Here is a 17275-nt window from a genome sequence, read left to right on the forward strand (position 1 = left end):
GCGCAGTACAGTTCTAGCTTGATGTAATTATAGGCACACTAGCAGTGATTAGCATATAATTGTCGGATGCGAATCGCTCTTGGCCATAAATCTCAAAGGCCAGATATAACTATGCATTTCAACTACAAATTAACACGCTTCTACGAACGGTGGAGGAAAACCACAATTACATAAGTATGGAACATATTTCATGCGTTTTAACTATTGTGTTAATCAACTTTAATTCATTATAAAATATGTAGTTGAATAATTGGTGATGAAATACCTAACGTATAAACGTTTTTTAGGTAATCCTTTATATTAATTAATCCATTAACTTTAAACTATAATGGGAAATAAAAAAAAACTTTACAATGTACTTTAAAGTTCTTTGTTAGATTAATTAAATATTTTCTACTTTCAAAGTTTCAACCCCATCATACAGGAATGCAGTTATTAAAATGAATCCCTTTTTTAATATGTCAGCAATTTTATTATGCTGTTTAGTTATGAACGGCATCGCAATGCGGACGCTTCGTCACAAACATGCAAATATTAGCTGCCATTCTTATTAAGAGTAATAAAAGTTATCGTCACAAATAACGCTATAAAATATTTGTAAATATTATAATGACTTATAGTAGGTCAAGTAGGTATGTAGAAGCAAAGTAAGAATTCAGGTTGTCTATATTTTTGTTAATGTGATGATTTGTTTTCATAATAATTATTACTAACCACCTAATTATTAAATCAACATTAAAAATATATGTACAGAAGCACGATTAAAAATTGAATTACAATTTAAAATTAAATCGCGCTTCTTCTACTTTAAAAGCGTGTTTCTTAACGTTAACTGAGTGTTTACAAAACTGAAAGCCCGTCACTATTTTTTATTAAATATTGCACCGTTGTAAATACATAGTGCTACTAGGCACTCAGAAGCATCGAAGAGTTTATCGTATCTCTGACGCAACTATTGATAACATCCGTCACGAATCAAGTATTTCACGGACTTCGCAATCACACAATTAGCGATTACATGTTCGTTTTTCAATAACAAAAACTGACGCTTATTTCTGATAAGAATTGGTTTTAGTTCTGTGAAAAAGTCTAAAGTAAGGAATTAAAATAAAAACAAAACTTACCTAAATCGTGAAGCCGTTGGTTGTCTTTTTGAGACAGCGCAGCGAGGAGGCCAGCATCACCAACTCGTTGCCTCGCAACCGCTATTCCCACGGGAATGGATCCTAAAACAAAATAATAATATTATCGATATGACCTGATTTTACATAATATTGTTATGAAGAAAATACATAAACAAATTATGTATTACAGCAAAAATTATTTTAAATACCTACCTACATACTTATTTATCGTTGACAAAATACAACCCACATAATAAAAAGGCCTGTTAATAAAAAGGCGCAACCTAAATAAAATCAACCATATTTCCTCGTAAATGTTGCATCATCGCAATACGAATAATACCAGGCAATAATGAAGTAGCAGTAGATGTTATAGCAAACTGTTAACAAAATTCAGCCAACTATGGGCACAGGGCAATGGTCATTCTTTACTTCTCGATATTTAATTATTATGTGCACAAGCTTATATTTAATACATAATAATATACATTATTTTATATATTTTTTTTATTTTTTAAACATTCGCCATTGCAAAAAATAACAATATTTCTTGTATAATTTAGATACCTACATAATATCTAGGTATTACTAACAACAGTCAATCAAGCTCACAAAAGTTACAAAAACGTCCTTGGACTATTGACATTACAGGAATGACGTAATTGTAGAGTTAACTGAACCGTTATTTGTACGGTACACCCACTGGGAGCTCATGAGTTAAAAAGAGGATCAGAGTTTTAGAATGAAAATAAAGTCCAGTCAGATCGAATTTAAGTTAGTTTAATAATTTGTAACCTCGTTATCAACCTTCACCCTGATAATATGCGAAATACTGTAGTTTTCATTATACCAGAAGAACATAAGATATAAAGAGCGTTTCGCAATTAAAACCAGTTTCTGTTGCTGTTTTAAATAACGATCTCACGATCATATTATAAATAATAGGCATACCTATTATAGTCATAACTAAAAATATGATGATGTGATGTTTACTAATTAATAGTAATCACACAGGAAGTTATAATTAATAGACATGTCTTTAAAAATGACTGGAAAATAATGAAGTGCAACAAACGGGTTGTCAAACAAAAAACGCTGTTAGATTATTGCCATACTTAAGATAACGTTAATTAATATGCTAATGATCGTGATTATAAACGGAACTAGATGAGAGATAACATAAATAATATTTAAATTTTATTTATAATTAAAATGTCTGAAAATTAAACAAGTCTCGCTTGCACCAAGGACTAGAGAAGCAGTTTAGAGATTTCTATAAATCCGCAGCGACTAGGAGCGCATAAGCACGCATAACTCACCGTTGTTCAACGAGACCGGTATAGTGGGCGGTTGTTCCGGCTTGTTGCCCGGCGACGCCTGCTCGAGCTTCACGGCGACGAGCTCGGACACGTGCACGTGCTGCGGCTCGCGCTTCACCTGCACGACGTTCTGGCCGGTAACACCCAGCCAGGTTACGGGGTTTGTCCGACTGCACCCACCGTCAGTGTGTATAACCTGAACATAATAATTAATAATTTTCTTAATTTACGTTTAAAAAAAAAACATGTACCTATGCAACATACAATTACTTTCATTATAAATAAATAAATAAATAAATAAATAAATAAATAAATAAATAAATAAATAAATAAATAAATAAATTAATTTCTTAATTATCTTTCCTATAGGAACTAAATATAATTTATAGCTTTTTTTTAAACTTGAAATCTATAAATTCAAAATAGGAGGATTCTTTCTATACATACAACAAAGAGACCAATAAGTATTTTTCTGTAACACCGGATCGGAATTATCAAACCCCTTACATTTTTATCACTTTACCAAAGTATTATGATAATACATACCTTCTTAGGAGAATTGGTGAGACAAGTATTGCACGTCCGCTTTGCTTGTTCGGTTTTGATTGTCAAGGGCTGCATCATATTGACGCCTTCAATTAACTGACGCTGATCAGGGCAGCAGAGTGATTCGGGCATACATGCTTTTCCCATTTTAGCCTCTTCCATCTTGCTGCTGTCCCTGTATTAAATATAAATAAATTAAATTTTATTTGTTAATTAACCTTAAGCTCAGGGGCACATACATAACCAGAGAATTTATTTAGAATAACTGGAACAGTTTTAGATCTTAAATTATATAGGGTAGAATAAAGGACTATGTATTGTAAATAATGAAAAGTATAAATTTATGACGAAAATATTACATAAATTTCGTTAGCCAGGTAGGTACTCGAGAATCGAGATAGCTATCTAGCTAGTATCTAGTTAACGCTAATTTTTCAATCCTTGGTTAAAACTTATTCGTCGAATAACGTAACGTAAAACTACCATTTCAAAATGTATTCTTATTGCCCGCAATTGACAGTTTACAGGTGACATTTAGTATTATCGAATATCGTGCAATACTTTATTGGACGGATAAGTTTTAACCAGGGATTGAAAAATCGGCCCTTAGTCTTTCTAACAACTATGATTTTTATCGTCTTATAAACAATTTACTTTACCCACCAATATCAAATATTGGTGTCTATAATAGAAAATATAATTTATCTGTTTAGCTGCATAAGCTGTGTGCATAAGCATTCAACAAAATGACACTTTCCACAACCTGTTATTTAACATATAGAACTCAATCAGCAAAATATCTAAACTACGATTTAAAATTAATGGCGGTTCGGAACATTGAACGATCTGATGCGCAGAAAACAATTTTAGATATCAGCGGGACGGACGTTAAGGGACGGATCTGCGCGCACATGCATTCGCAGCTAACTTCCGAACCGCCATGCCATGCCATTAAGTTTGAATCGAATTGTACATAAAACAACATACTTATCAGAGAGCAGCAGCCGGTTGCAGTTGAGCAGTTCGAGCTGAAGCGGCGAGTAGGGGGAGTTGGGCGGCGGCGTGGGCACGCCGAACGTCGACAGCGACGTGGAGAACAGGCTCTCTGTTACTGAAGAATATACATGTGTTAGCTCCTTGCTATTTATGCGGGCTTAATATTGAACACTACTAATATTGGAGTTTATTATGTATTTTTTTTTTATGTTTATCCGCCAAAGATATTAAAACATTAGGTAAAGCAAAATTAAAACACAAATCAAAATTTTTAATTTTAATAACATTAATAATTATTATTTAATTTTAAGATTTTAGCTATATTCCTGAGTCACATTTGATTGTAATTTCATATCATAATAATATCTAGGTTTATTCAATCCCGAACAGAGTCGGTGAAAGCCGCTAGTCGCTACTAGTTTTACCTAGGTACACACACTAGTATTAAAGTTAAAAATGTGTGTAACTGAAGCATGTTTTAAATTGAACTTAAAATATGTTATGATTTTGCATTTTTAAACGTGGAGTAGGCACCGTCACAGCCTTCAATTTCAATACAGGTAGGTGATAAAGAAATGTACTTAAAAGGGTTAAGATAACTAACTATAAAATATTATCTATCTATATATATAAAAGAAAGTCTGTATGTTCCAACACTTATAACTCGAGATCTGCTGAACCAATTTTCATGGTTTTGGATTCGTTGGATTTGTCACCGCCCAGAATAGAAGAATAAATCATAAAAACATCAAAAACTAGACGAATAAATATTTTCCCAAAATTTTGATTTTCGTACATGTCAATCATTAGTTGTCAATCCTGTCAAATACGGAAAATAATGTTTGACATTCATGCGTTCAAAAATGTGTAAAATAATTAAAAAATAAAAAGGGTGAATAAATATTGTTTGTATTTATTTTAAAATCAATTATTAAAAAGTGCAATAAAAGCAGATACATAAAAATTCCTTAAATGTTTGTGTTTACGCGTGTTTTCAGAAATTAATAAGGTATTTTTGGTGGGGAACGTCCAATAAATTATTACACGATAATAATAAAATGTCACGTAAACTGTCAAATACGGGCAATTAGAATACGTTTTTAAAATGGTAGTTTTGTACATTATTCGACGAATAAGTTTTATCCAAGCATTGAAAAATCGGCCCTAATTATTGAAAAAATACTATAAAAATGTAAAAATTCTGACAATTATTTGTTGCGATTTCGTCGACTGCGTCAACAATATAAACAAGCTAAATTGCGTTTTGAAGATTGCATCCATTTATGCAATGCAATTAGCACAGAAGAAGATGCAGAAAATGTTGGTCTATTGATTATTTTACCGACGACATACACAGGTAGCCCAAGTGAATATGCACAAGATGCAATGACATAATAATATGTTCGTCATTATGGTCAGCCAGATTTATTCATTACATTTATATGTGGATTACATGAAATGGATGGAAATTGTTCAACTGTTGCTTCCCGGACAAATATCAAGTGATCGGCACGACATCACCACACGTGTTTTCAAGCAAAAAATCCGATCACTGATGAGTTACATTAATGGAACACATCTTTGGGATTATTCAATGATGGATGTTTTCAATCGAATGACAACAATCTGGCTTGCAGCATGCACACATTTTAATTTGGTTAGTCGAAAGGATTCGGGCAGATAAAATATATGAGTGTGCGGGGATTGCTAATCCTGAAACCGATCCAGACCGACATGACGTTGATATCATGGACCGTGTCAAACAATCAACCACCAAACACCATGCATGGTTGACAGCGAGTGTACCAAAAGGTATCCACGAAAATTGATGGCAGAGACCATCACAGGCAACGATGGTTACCCACTGTATCAGCGTCGATCGCCCAATGATAATGGTATAATTACCACAACTAAAGTGAAACGAAACGTTGGCGTGGTCGATAACCGTTTAATAATGTGCTGCACAACTTATTAAAATTCAATCATTTTTTCTCTGAGACGTGTTTGAAGTAATCAAATAAAATACTATTACCTATATACCCATATAAATATTTATTTTGTATCATTGCATTACGTTCATCAAAGCCTTAATTAGTTCAGCTAAAAGGTAACACAACATTCATTGACAGGGCGGTACAAAGTCCGCCGGGACAGCTAGTAGTATAATATTATAAAGCTGAAGAGTTTGTTTGAACGCACTATTCTCGGGAACTACTGGTCCGATTTCAAAAATTATTTCTGTGTTAGATAGCTCATTTATCGAGGAAGGCTATATACGACCTACAGGAGTGGAGCCACGGGGGTGAAACCGCGCGGAGCAGTTATGCTGTAATGATAAGTATAACTGTAGTATAGCTATCTACCCTCACATTATTCTATAATTCGTTTATAGCACGTATTTACTGCGATTCTTATCTAAATGATGTAACAAGATACTTTTTTAAAGTTAATCAACGAAACGTGACTGAGCCATTGTAGATTGTTCTAAAGCAGATTATCAACTGCAAATCAAATTTAAAAAGCTAAATTATGTTATAACGCCACAAAATATAATACTAATTCCCACGTAAAGCTTCATGCTATAAAAATTTCTATTACATATTAAAAGATTGTTTTTTCTTCGTAGAGCAGAATATTAAAAACTATTACCGAATATTAATTAAACCGCGAATTCAAAAATATAATTTTAATACAGACATTACACTTTTATAGATATTTTAATTAATTCAGGATTTAGAAGGAAACGAAAGACGTTTATTTAACAGCATATCCTAAAATAAATACCTATATCGAATACCATACAAAAAAATGTATTAAACACAGCCACAACACAGCAGTATTTAGTTTGTGAAGCATTATGCCATTAAAAGGGGATCACTCGGTGAACACGTGAATCGTGAAAACGTCGCAGCACCGATATAATATGTATTGATTATGCTTTTGTTAACCGACTTCAAAAAAAAGGAGGAGGTTATCAATTCGGCCGGTATATATATATTATATAGTATAGTATATTTTTTATGTATGTATACCGATTACTCCGAGGTTTCTGAACCGATTTACGTGATTCTTTTTTTGTTCGATGCGGAATGGTGTCGAATTGGTCCCATAAAAATTTTATTCGGCTAGGTCCTGTAGTTTTTACATGAAAAAATATACTAGAACATGCGCGTAGGTGTTATCTATTAATTAATTGTTTCAATTCCGTTGTTTTCTATTTAAAATTTGTTGGGAAAGCGTAAACATGTAACTTCTTGTACATCTAAATCTTTATATAGAACTTGTTTTTATATTCATACACGCATACTCTCTACGTAGGTAAACGAACAAAATATAGGGTTAACATATTCTAAAAACGCATCGCATATTCTTTGCCTAAACGACGAACAAAATTTATAAGGGTTACCACATCTAAAAACGCATTAAACCGTAATCTGGCACGATGCGCGGGAGTCGCCTGGGGTTCGAGACAGCCGTAATTAAGGTCTATCCCAAGGGACAACCAAAATAGATTGCCAACTCGACTCGTGCATTCGTACGATTATGTTTTTAAAAGGTTTTTTACAACTGGCAATAATCATTTTATAAGGTAACAGTTTGGAAGGGTATTTTTTTATGTTTGTTGATGTGTATATTTTGATTGAAAATAATGTTTATTAATAGGAGAGGTGAGATTTTGATGTGTTAATTGACATGTGGATTTTAGAGTAAAAAGCTACAAAGTTGGTCTTCTAGCACCTCAACTATGATGATAGGTATAATTTTAATAATTTTGTCCTCAATATCGATGTTTTTATTACCTACAGAATCTTGAATAGAGCGGGAATAAGCGACAAAATAATATTCTAAATAATTTTTAACCTACTAAGGGCTGATTTTTCAATCCTTGGTTAAAACTTATTCATCGAATAACGTATTAAACTACCATTTCAAAAATGTATTCTAATTGTCCGTATATGACAGTTTACAGGTGACATTTTAAAATGTTCGTGTAATACTTTATTATACAAACATACAATGCAGTAACCACGCAGTAACATACATCGAAATAATCGAAATCAGCTGCACACTTGATTTAATCAAGATCTTAGGGACTGTCAAGAGGGTTGTAGGTAATATAAAAATCAATGTTCAATTTATCTTTTAGGGTGCTCTATCTATAATCATCCTATATATAGGTGTATACCTATATTATATGTAGGTCTTACAAACTATATTTGTAAGATATTCTAATCAAAAGTATTGTTAGTCGAAACGATGCTTAGCTAGGTATTGTGGAAATTGAAGCATTCTCGTTGAATTTTATCATCAACTAGTTGCGCTTCGCGGTTTCACCCGCGTGGCTCCGCTCCTGTTGGTCTTAGCGTGATGATAATAAATAGCCTTATAGCCTTTCTCGATAAATGGGCTATCTAACACCGAAATAATTTTTCAAAACAGGCCAGTATTTCCTGAGATTAGCGCGTTCAAACGCTTTATATATATATTATTATATTAGTAAATTAGTATAGATAAAGGTCAATCTAAGTTGATTTTATAAATTAACCAGATTTCTATTGTACGATAAAAGATGACCAAAATTTTAATGAAAGTTAAGTAACAACTTTCGCATTACATAAATTCTAATAAAATTCATCCATCATAGATATTATGTTGGACTAGCTATGCCCATTTTACATTACTCTGCTCCTTTTAGTCTTAGCGTGAGGATATAGCGACTTCCTTGATAAATGGACTATCTAAAAGTGAAATAATTTTTCAAATCAGACCCGTGGTTGCTGAGATTAGCGTGTTCAAACAAACAAACTCTAATATTTATAAGGTTTATTTAATAGTAATATTTTATATTTACCGCATCGAACTGCTTGTTCCACGTATAATTAACAATAAGGCCGCTCATTTCTCGGGAAACATTACAGATTTGTCACGCTAATCCGTACATTCAAGTGAACATACATACAGAGGAGCCAAGCTGTCACATGCATTACACGGTTGTCACTCAGAGGCAAATAAATATGATAGGAACTTATTTTTATGTGTAACTAATTTTGGAAGGCTTAAGATATGATGGGGTTAAGCCCAATGTACCAATTTTTTTTTTTGAAATATGTTTATGTTATTCTATTGATATACAATAAATGTAACCTAAGTTGTGCGGAATTATACTAAGAAGGATCGATAAACGACTGTTTCCTTCGTAATTTAGGAAACGGCTGAACCAATTTTATAAAAACTATGTTAGATAATACAAGAACTAAGTGATATTTTCATTCGACACATCCTACTAATCCTATTATAAATGCGAAAGTTTGTGAGGATGTGTGTGTGTTTGGTAAATACTCTTTCACGCAAATACTACTGAACAGATTACAATGAAATTTACCACACATATAGAGGGTAACACATAGGGTAGGTAACGGGAACTATGCGGGTTTTTCTAAGAAATCGCGGGCGAAGCCGCGGGCGGAAAGCTAGTAAATAATAAGTAATCAATCCCTATGTCCATCATAAAAAACTATATTTTCTGTTTGAGTCTACGCGAGTAAAGCCCCGAACAAAAGCTAATTTAGTCAGTACTTAATTAAAAATCTTTAACATGGGTGAGATTTTAGCAAAAAATGAAGTAGGGTTATTATAAAATTAAGTAAATTGATCGAAAATTTAATGTCACGTTTTTAAAAAAATAAAGTACCTACGATCGGTAATTAAAGCCGATAAAAATTCACTATTTACCTCACAATAAAAGTAAATAAAGTACCAGGGCAACATAGCGATAGGTATAGTATGTCTTTAATGTAGGTTATCGATTCGTGTAAAACGAGTTTATGGTCAGTGATGCGCGAGCCATAATCTATCGTGCACGGTCGGCCACTCATATGAAGTGAATTAATAAATCGGACGGACTAAACGCGTGGGGACAGGGACGAATTTAATCTTGTGTTTATTTATAGGGCCTTAGGCCCTTTGGCTTATTCATTTATAAAAATATTTAAACATTATGAAAAATATTTGCTTTCGATCAAGATTTTTGTGCCAACTTATTCTGCAGAATATAAGCATTAATTTGTTATGAGTGAATTTAAAATCCCAGCAACTTCAAATTCTCATTCTATAAACCATATTCTATAAAAACAAGATAACTTTACTATGTACAATGTAGTTCCAAAGCGAGCTAAATATCTCCAAGACGAATGCTTCTATTTCCGCCAACCATGGATAAGAATCATTTCAACAGATATAATATTCGATTAAATGATGTCGTTTGCTAGCTACGATTAGGGCATGCAGAACCGAGTCCGGTTCCAAGTTTCTGAAAACCGGTTCCAAATCGAGCTCAGAACCGGGTAGAACCGGGTTACCCGGTTCTTTTATAATACCTTGGAAAAAAATACGAAATTAAACAAAAGTATAACTGTAAAAGTACCCGATGGGCCTTTTATTTTACGCGGCTTGTGTCTTATTTTATTAAATTAATCTAAGAGCAATTAACCTATAGAGTTCTTATATTAAGACAGAACAAAATACATATTTTCTAATCTACTTACTCTTAGTCAATAACAGCATAAGCCAGATTGAGATAGCGATAGAGTATCTGCACTGTCTTCAAACGTAGCGCGCCGGCAGTCAGTTTGTTTTCCAACCAGCTGGTGGGCTCAGTGCGTCAAGTGTTTTTAACGAAATATTTAGAAAATATAAAGTGTACAGTGTTTCTTTTTATTGGTCAGTGTGCTAAAATAACTATTGTATGTTTAGCAACCAGCTATCACTAGTCGAATGGGAGTTTTGGATAAAAACAATGTAAAAATATCTTTCCATCGGTAAGTGATTTTCAGCAAATTGATAAATATTTATGTTTTAAACCTATTTGAAGGTTTTATCAAGCACTTTTTTGTAATTTTATGTTGTAACTGTAACATTTACCCACTTTATGGGGTTGTGGAATATAAAATAATGAAATAATTTTTAAAAAACGTCACAATAATAACACATTTGACATTTTGTTTACCACCGTAGTGTTGTAACACATCTAGCGTATATTATCGATTTATGACAAAAAATCTATTTCATATTAACGTTGATTTATTTATTTTGTTTCATAAATCAGATTTATATGTAGTTGTTGTTGCAAATAATAGATGTAAATTTTTTACCGCAGGAAAATAAAACATACCACGTGGTTGTTTTATTTGCCCTATGTGTTTTAGTTTTCGTTTGTTGTTTATTAATTTCTCTTTCAGATTATTAATAAATTCATTTTGTTTTAGATTTCCAGAGCTAAATAAAAATGGGTATAAAACGTGAGACATGAGTTGATTGGACGCCGCCACAATTTGCAATATTGTGTTCACTGCATTTCGAGCCTACGTGTTATCAAGATGGATACTCTAGAAGAATTGTGCAATCTTACGCTTACGTTTTTTTTTTGTTCCTGTAGATAATAAATACATTTGATTAAAGAGAGTGAATTTTTATTTTGAAATTTTTTACACATAAGTTACCTACTTTAAATGTGTAACTATGTGAAAATTAAACGGTTGATTAAATGACAGTTCTCATAGATGAGAAACTACTATTGAAATACATACTTAATATACATGCGTTTTCAAAGAAAAACCCGCATAGTTCCCATTCCTGTTGGATTTACGGGATCAAAAGTAATTTTTCCAAATTTCATTGTAATCGGTTTAGTAGTATTCGCGTGAAAGAGTAACAAACATCCATCCTCACAAACTTTCGATTTATTAGTAGGATGTTAGGAAAATGTTTTCATTAAGACTGTCCTTTTATTAACTTGTTAAAATGCTGCATGATTCCTTCATGCTGACTGTGCCTTTCTCCTCACTCCTTTAACTTTATCATCATTTCCTTCTTTATTTTAAATTACATTTCAAGTTTTAAAATTTCTTTTATAATGTACTAACTTTCCGCCCGCGTTTTTAAAGAAAATCCTGCACAGTTCCCGTTCACGTGGGATTTCCGGGATAAAACCTAACCTATGTGTGTATGTACAAAATTTCATTGTAATCGGTTCCGCAGTGAAAGAGTAACATCCCTTCTCACATAATTTCGCATTTATTATATACGTAGGATTAAACAAATAATGTATTCAACTGAAATTAATTATAAGTTTTGCTTTTTTATTATTTATTATTTCACGAAACCGTAAATGCAAAATACATTCACGATTTTATCGATTGAAGCACATCCCATCACTATCACCTTCTATCTATCTAAATACGTACCTATAGTAAAAATGGTGCCATGACTATGTTGAAACGTAGCTTGTTGTCTATAGCTGTCTCATTCTTTCATACGACGTTTTCTTTAGATAGAGAGAAACAAATATATGTAAATTGTATACGCTCGATACAAGTACTCTATAGGTTAATTGCTCTTAGAAATTAATAAAGAAACAAAATTTCAACATTTCTCTTTATAGCTCAGGATACATCGCCCATTTTTGCAAGTGACTACTATCAAGCTAATTTTCCGTTTGTAGCTTTATTTTGATGAGACACCGAATAATTTCGTGTACGAAAGTCTCGATTGTGGTAGCTAACAGAGATAACAAGGATAAAAATTTTTGATTTGATGGTTCTCAAATATTTATTACGCAATTTGTAAATTGCGGATCGGATAAAAATTTTGGTCGTGGTCGTTGTCGTCGTGGATAGTGTGACCAAACCATTACTAAAATGTCATGACTCATGACCATATGTCAAAAATTAGCGATAGCAGTTTCTATTCCTTAGCGTTTATTCCAAGAAGCTTATATCCTCTAATACACTGGAGATTGCACTATGACCATTAACTTGAAACAAGAAACTATGACATTCAATGACGTCAGTCATGTTATTTGTCTCTTTCTGTCGAGTGACCACGCTGGTTTGTAAATTCAGAATTTTTCAAAATAGAAAAAACTAAAAATCATGGTCTATAAATAATAACGACATATATTTTTAACAGTATTTATATTATAATATTATGGTCATACTTTATAGGTAGGTACATACAATTTTAATTGGTATAGAATGATAGTTATAAATAACTTTTGGCTACAAAGCTTGGATATGAACCGATATATAGCATTAACATCCTTTGTAAATAGAGGAAAGTTGTGTTTTGCATCAGATGCTGTTTACCAAATTGTTAGCTACTCAGATCTTCTTTTTAAACGCGTTGCTTCGACGGGTCAATTTCAAGCCAGAATCATCAAAGAAAAACTGTTTATAGCAGCCTTGCACAAATTTCAGCTAACTTTACAAAGTTTATTTTTCAAAAGGTATTTTTTTCTGGGTCGTAATCCTCAGTAACCTTGATGGGCACATATATTTCTTTTTATTTTACTTTTTGGAAAGCTGAAATACGTAAAACAAAAAAATATGAGGTAAGTTAAAAAAGTATAAATTTCAATGTAAAAACGAACAATCTTATAACTACATGTGAGTGCAATACCGATGTCATGTGTTGTTTCATTACTAGTAACAATCTTTAAAATGGTGTTCTAAATTTTCATCATAATATTGTTATTACAATATATTCTCTTCGCTATCCATAAAAACTCGTCATCATGGTTACCTTACTTGTTAAATCTGTTTATTGAAAACTTGTTGAAAAATGATAAAGTATTAGGGAAATAAGAAATTTAACATGACTGCTTACTAAAATGATGCTAAATTAGACAATTTTTGCCATTGAAATGATTCTAAACAGGTAAATGCAGGAGTATTGAGGAATATTGTAAATAACGTAAATATACACTTGCCTGTGAAATTCTATGCCAGAATTTGGTGTCCAAACACTTCTGCAATTTTGCACAATACAATGCATTCTTTATATTCGGAAAATATTCATTAAATAAGCAACAATATTAACTTAAATATTCGAAGCGACGCAATTTTTTGACACACATGCCATATTGACAAAGTGAGAGTTGCTACAATTTTATTATGGTTTTATTATGTATTATGGTTTATTATGTTATTATTTATTATGGTTGGTATGGAGAGTTGCTACAATTTTACTACCCATAATCAGGGAGTATCGCTTTTTAATAATTGGTTCAGATACTTAGTTTATTTAGCATAAATAATAATTGTCTCATCCAACAATGCTTCTGAATGACGTTGTTGGCAATTTATCAACAAACTCATGTACAAAAACTAACCTTTTGCACAGAATATTACAGCATACATAGTAGCCTTGGGAAAACTTCGTATTAACAGTGGCAATACCAAGTTAGGTGTGAAAGTGATAAAAAACATGAACTGGGCAATATTTTCTTGTTACACGTCAATGTCCATACCGAAATCTCCAGTGTATTAGATATAAGGTTCTTGGTTTATTCTATTCTCTGTCGTTAGTCTCACCCCCCAAGGTTAGACAACCAATCAGAGCCACGCTTGAGGCGCGGCACGAAAATTCGCGATGCACGTGAGTTTGACGTTGCCAGATAGAATAAATTTGTTAAAATAATACAGCAAAATATAAATAATACTTTATATTTTAATATTTTGGTCGGAACCGGGAGAACCGGGTTTCATGCCATTCAGACCCGGTTATCAAGATCATCAAAAAACCCGGGTTTACCCGGGTTTTTCGGAACCGGGTAAACCCGGGTGCATGCCCTAGCTACGATGCAGACTGTCAAAAACATATAAATATACAAGTTGAACTTATTTACTTATTATTAAACAGCTTAATATGTTTACATAATCACTGTTTGTGTTTGAAAAAACTACTAGGACTTAAAAAAATATTATCTAGGTATCTGGTATAGGTAGACAAAAAATATTACAATTCATTAATATTGCACTCCTATACAAAGGATTCTTTAGTACATATTTCTAATGTCTGTGAAAAAAAATGTATAAGACTGGACATTTAAAAATTATTTCTTCTTTCTATATTTTATAAAGGTTTTAAATAATTACTTATACAGCTAATAAATAATAGATAATATCATATTATAGCCAATAAAGTTTATCGTTGCCGATTAATTTATAAACAATCCATCATCAAAAATAATAATTAATTAATCGTTAATACCAAAAAGTAATTCACAAAATGCAAGCCTTTGATATCAAAACATAAGGCCCCAAATGTCCGATTGGCCACGCCGCGGCCGGGGCCCCGTATACAATGTCACTCAGTGTCACGTTACAGTATAAAAGATCCATCCATTATATCGGTTTAAATTGATTTTTTTCTAAACCACAAGCTGCAAGGGAGTCTATTGAGCCGATTTGTCACGGCTGTACAAATGTAATTATTAAATCTCTTTTGTACGGAATTTGGTAGTGCTTTTCGAAGTGACGGAGAGGTTTACAGTTAAATTCTTTAAAATACGTAAAAATATAGTGGGGAGATAAATTCGAAGTGTGTGGCGATAAAACATCGCCAATGCAAACGTAAGTACGTGGTAGGTTTTTTCTTTCCGTAATTTTTCATTTATTTTTCTGCTTTACTAAATCAGAGAAAAATAGTTTTTTTTTTAATACGAACGAAACCTCGTTTAAGAAGGTTTTTATGTTTAATATTCAAATAAGCCGTATCACATTTTTTTTTAATCTGATTGGAAATTCGTAGGTTTTTACTTGTAACTGTGTACTTCAGAAGTTAAGAACGTAAATATATTTATCTACAATGTTATTAAAACAAAGCTTTTTGTATAAAATGAACATCGCTAAATGAATAATATAAACCTTCTAAGTAATTAATGGTTCTAAAGCGGATTTAAAATACAATTTTATTCTTCATATTAATTTATATTAGTACTTGATTGTTTATCTTGTTTCCTAGTCACATACTAAAATTAATTTACCGAGCTCGAATCTTAATTTAGGGCTGTGCAATAGATTCGGGCCCTACACATCGGGTCTAATTTGTCACCCATTGCAGGTGACAAATTGACAGCTTTGGAGTCACTTACAGTGAGTGACAGGCGATCGGTCCTCCGGGAGGCAACATCTGCTCTGACTTAGACTTTTTAGATGAAATCTTATTGATAGTTGATAGAAATGTCTATTTTTGTGTTATGACGATTGAGGTTTGAGGCAAATTGTAAACATACACTATTTTAAGCTGAAGGATAATCCGTCGTGTCTATGTCAGCCTGGAGTTGAGGAGACGGTTCCTCAACTGTTACTCGAGTGCCCAATTTTTGCAAAAAATAGATATGCTATTGAGCAAAAATTGGGCATGGCGATGATGGGTGAGAATCTGCCTTCCGCCCTGGGGGACAAGTGTAGGGATGCGTTAGTCGTAGTGAACCAAAGGAATAGTGTGTGATATTAGTTTAGCTCTTTACTGTGATATAGGATTAAGTTGAGTGTTTTTGTGCCGTGTTTTTTCTAAATTTTTAAGCAATTATTGTATTTTATTAGTAATTTTTACCAGTATTTTTTATTATGTTTTAAAGTTTATATTGTATTTTTATTGTATTTTAATGTTATTCGTGTAAAAAAAAATAAGCAAAAAATGTCTCTGGACTATAATCCAGAGGTGGCGCGAACACCGTGTGATCGGACGGGACGGGTGCCATCATTAAAAAAAAAAACAAAAAAACATACACTATACATATTTTAAATTAGGTATTGTTAATATGAAAAAAAACACCGATAATTTTATAAAGAACAGAAAAAATCGATTACGAGGCGGGATTCGATCTCGCTTCTTCGCGTCTTAAACTGTTCGATATTATATGTACTTTGTCTAAAACATAATAAATTATATACTAAAACCACATCAAAATCCGTTGCGTAGTTTTAAAGATTTAAGCATACATAGGGTCTAGGGAGTAGGGACATAGGGACAGAGAAAGCGACTTTTATACAATGTGTAGTGATGTATCATAAATAATTTACTAGGAGGTATTGTACTTTGTGTTACAATTCCTAGTTTGTGACTAAAATATACGTTAACTAGGGTTTAAAATACCTAGATATGTTTCTATAAATTTTCTATTGTGTCGTTACATTTTAAATACATACACCTTTCTTAAAAACTTTTAGATTTTTTATTTTATTTTTCATAAGTTAAAATCAAAAATAGCATTAAAATGAACAAAAGCTTTTAATTTTTTTTTATACAAATATAACAAAATAACTACCAAAGTTTGAGAAAATCTTTGTCTAATTTGCTGACTGCTAAATTGAAAAAAGTATACATGCAATAAGGTTTAATCATTGCGTAATTAAAATGTTTCATACCTTTATGAATTGAGGTCCTGTTAGTCGTCCCTTGACTCGGGAACAACGAGTACAGGGGGAATCTCGCAACACCTGTTAC

At 32.4% G+C, this 17275-nt stretch overlaps 1 protein-coding gene across 1 annotated transcript in view; it reads right to left on the minus strand.

The window, feature by feature from the left end:
* LOC123695511 (protein winged eye) overlaps positions 1 to 17275 on the minus strand; it is a 102255-nt gene that overhangs the window by 23273 nt on the left and 61707 nt on the right. Inside the window, exons 3-7 of the mRNA XM_045641386.1 lie at positions 17197 to 17268; positions 3977 to 4100; positions 2990 to 3164; positions 2444 to 2639; positions 1125 to 1226 (exon numbers count right to left, since the gene is read on the minus strand). Coding sequence (XP_045497342.1) covers positions 1125 to 1226; positions 2444 to 2639; positions 2990 to 3164; positions 3977 to 4100; positions 17197 to 17268 — 669 coding nt within the window. The remainder of the gene's footprint in view (positions 1 to 1124; positions 1227 to 2443; positions 2640 to 2989; positions 3165 to 3976; positions 4101 to 17196; positions 17269 to 17275) is intronic.

The sequence above is a fragment of the Colias croceus genome, chromosome 11, assembly GCF_905220415.1.
Source record: "Colias croceus chromosome 11, ilColCroc2.1".
NCBI classification, from domain to species: Eukaryota; Metazoa; Arthropoda; class Insecta; order Lepidoptera; family Pieridae; genus Colias; species Colias croceus.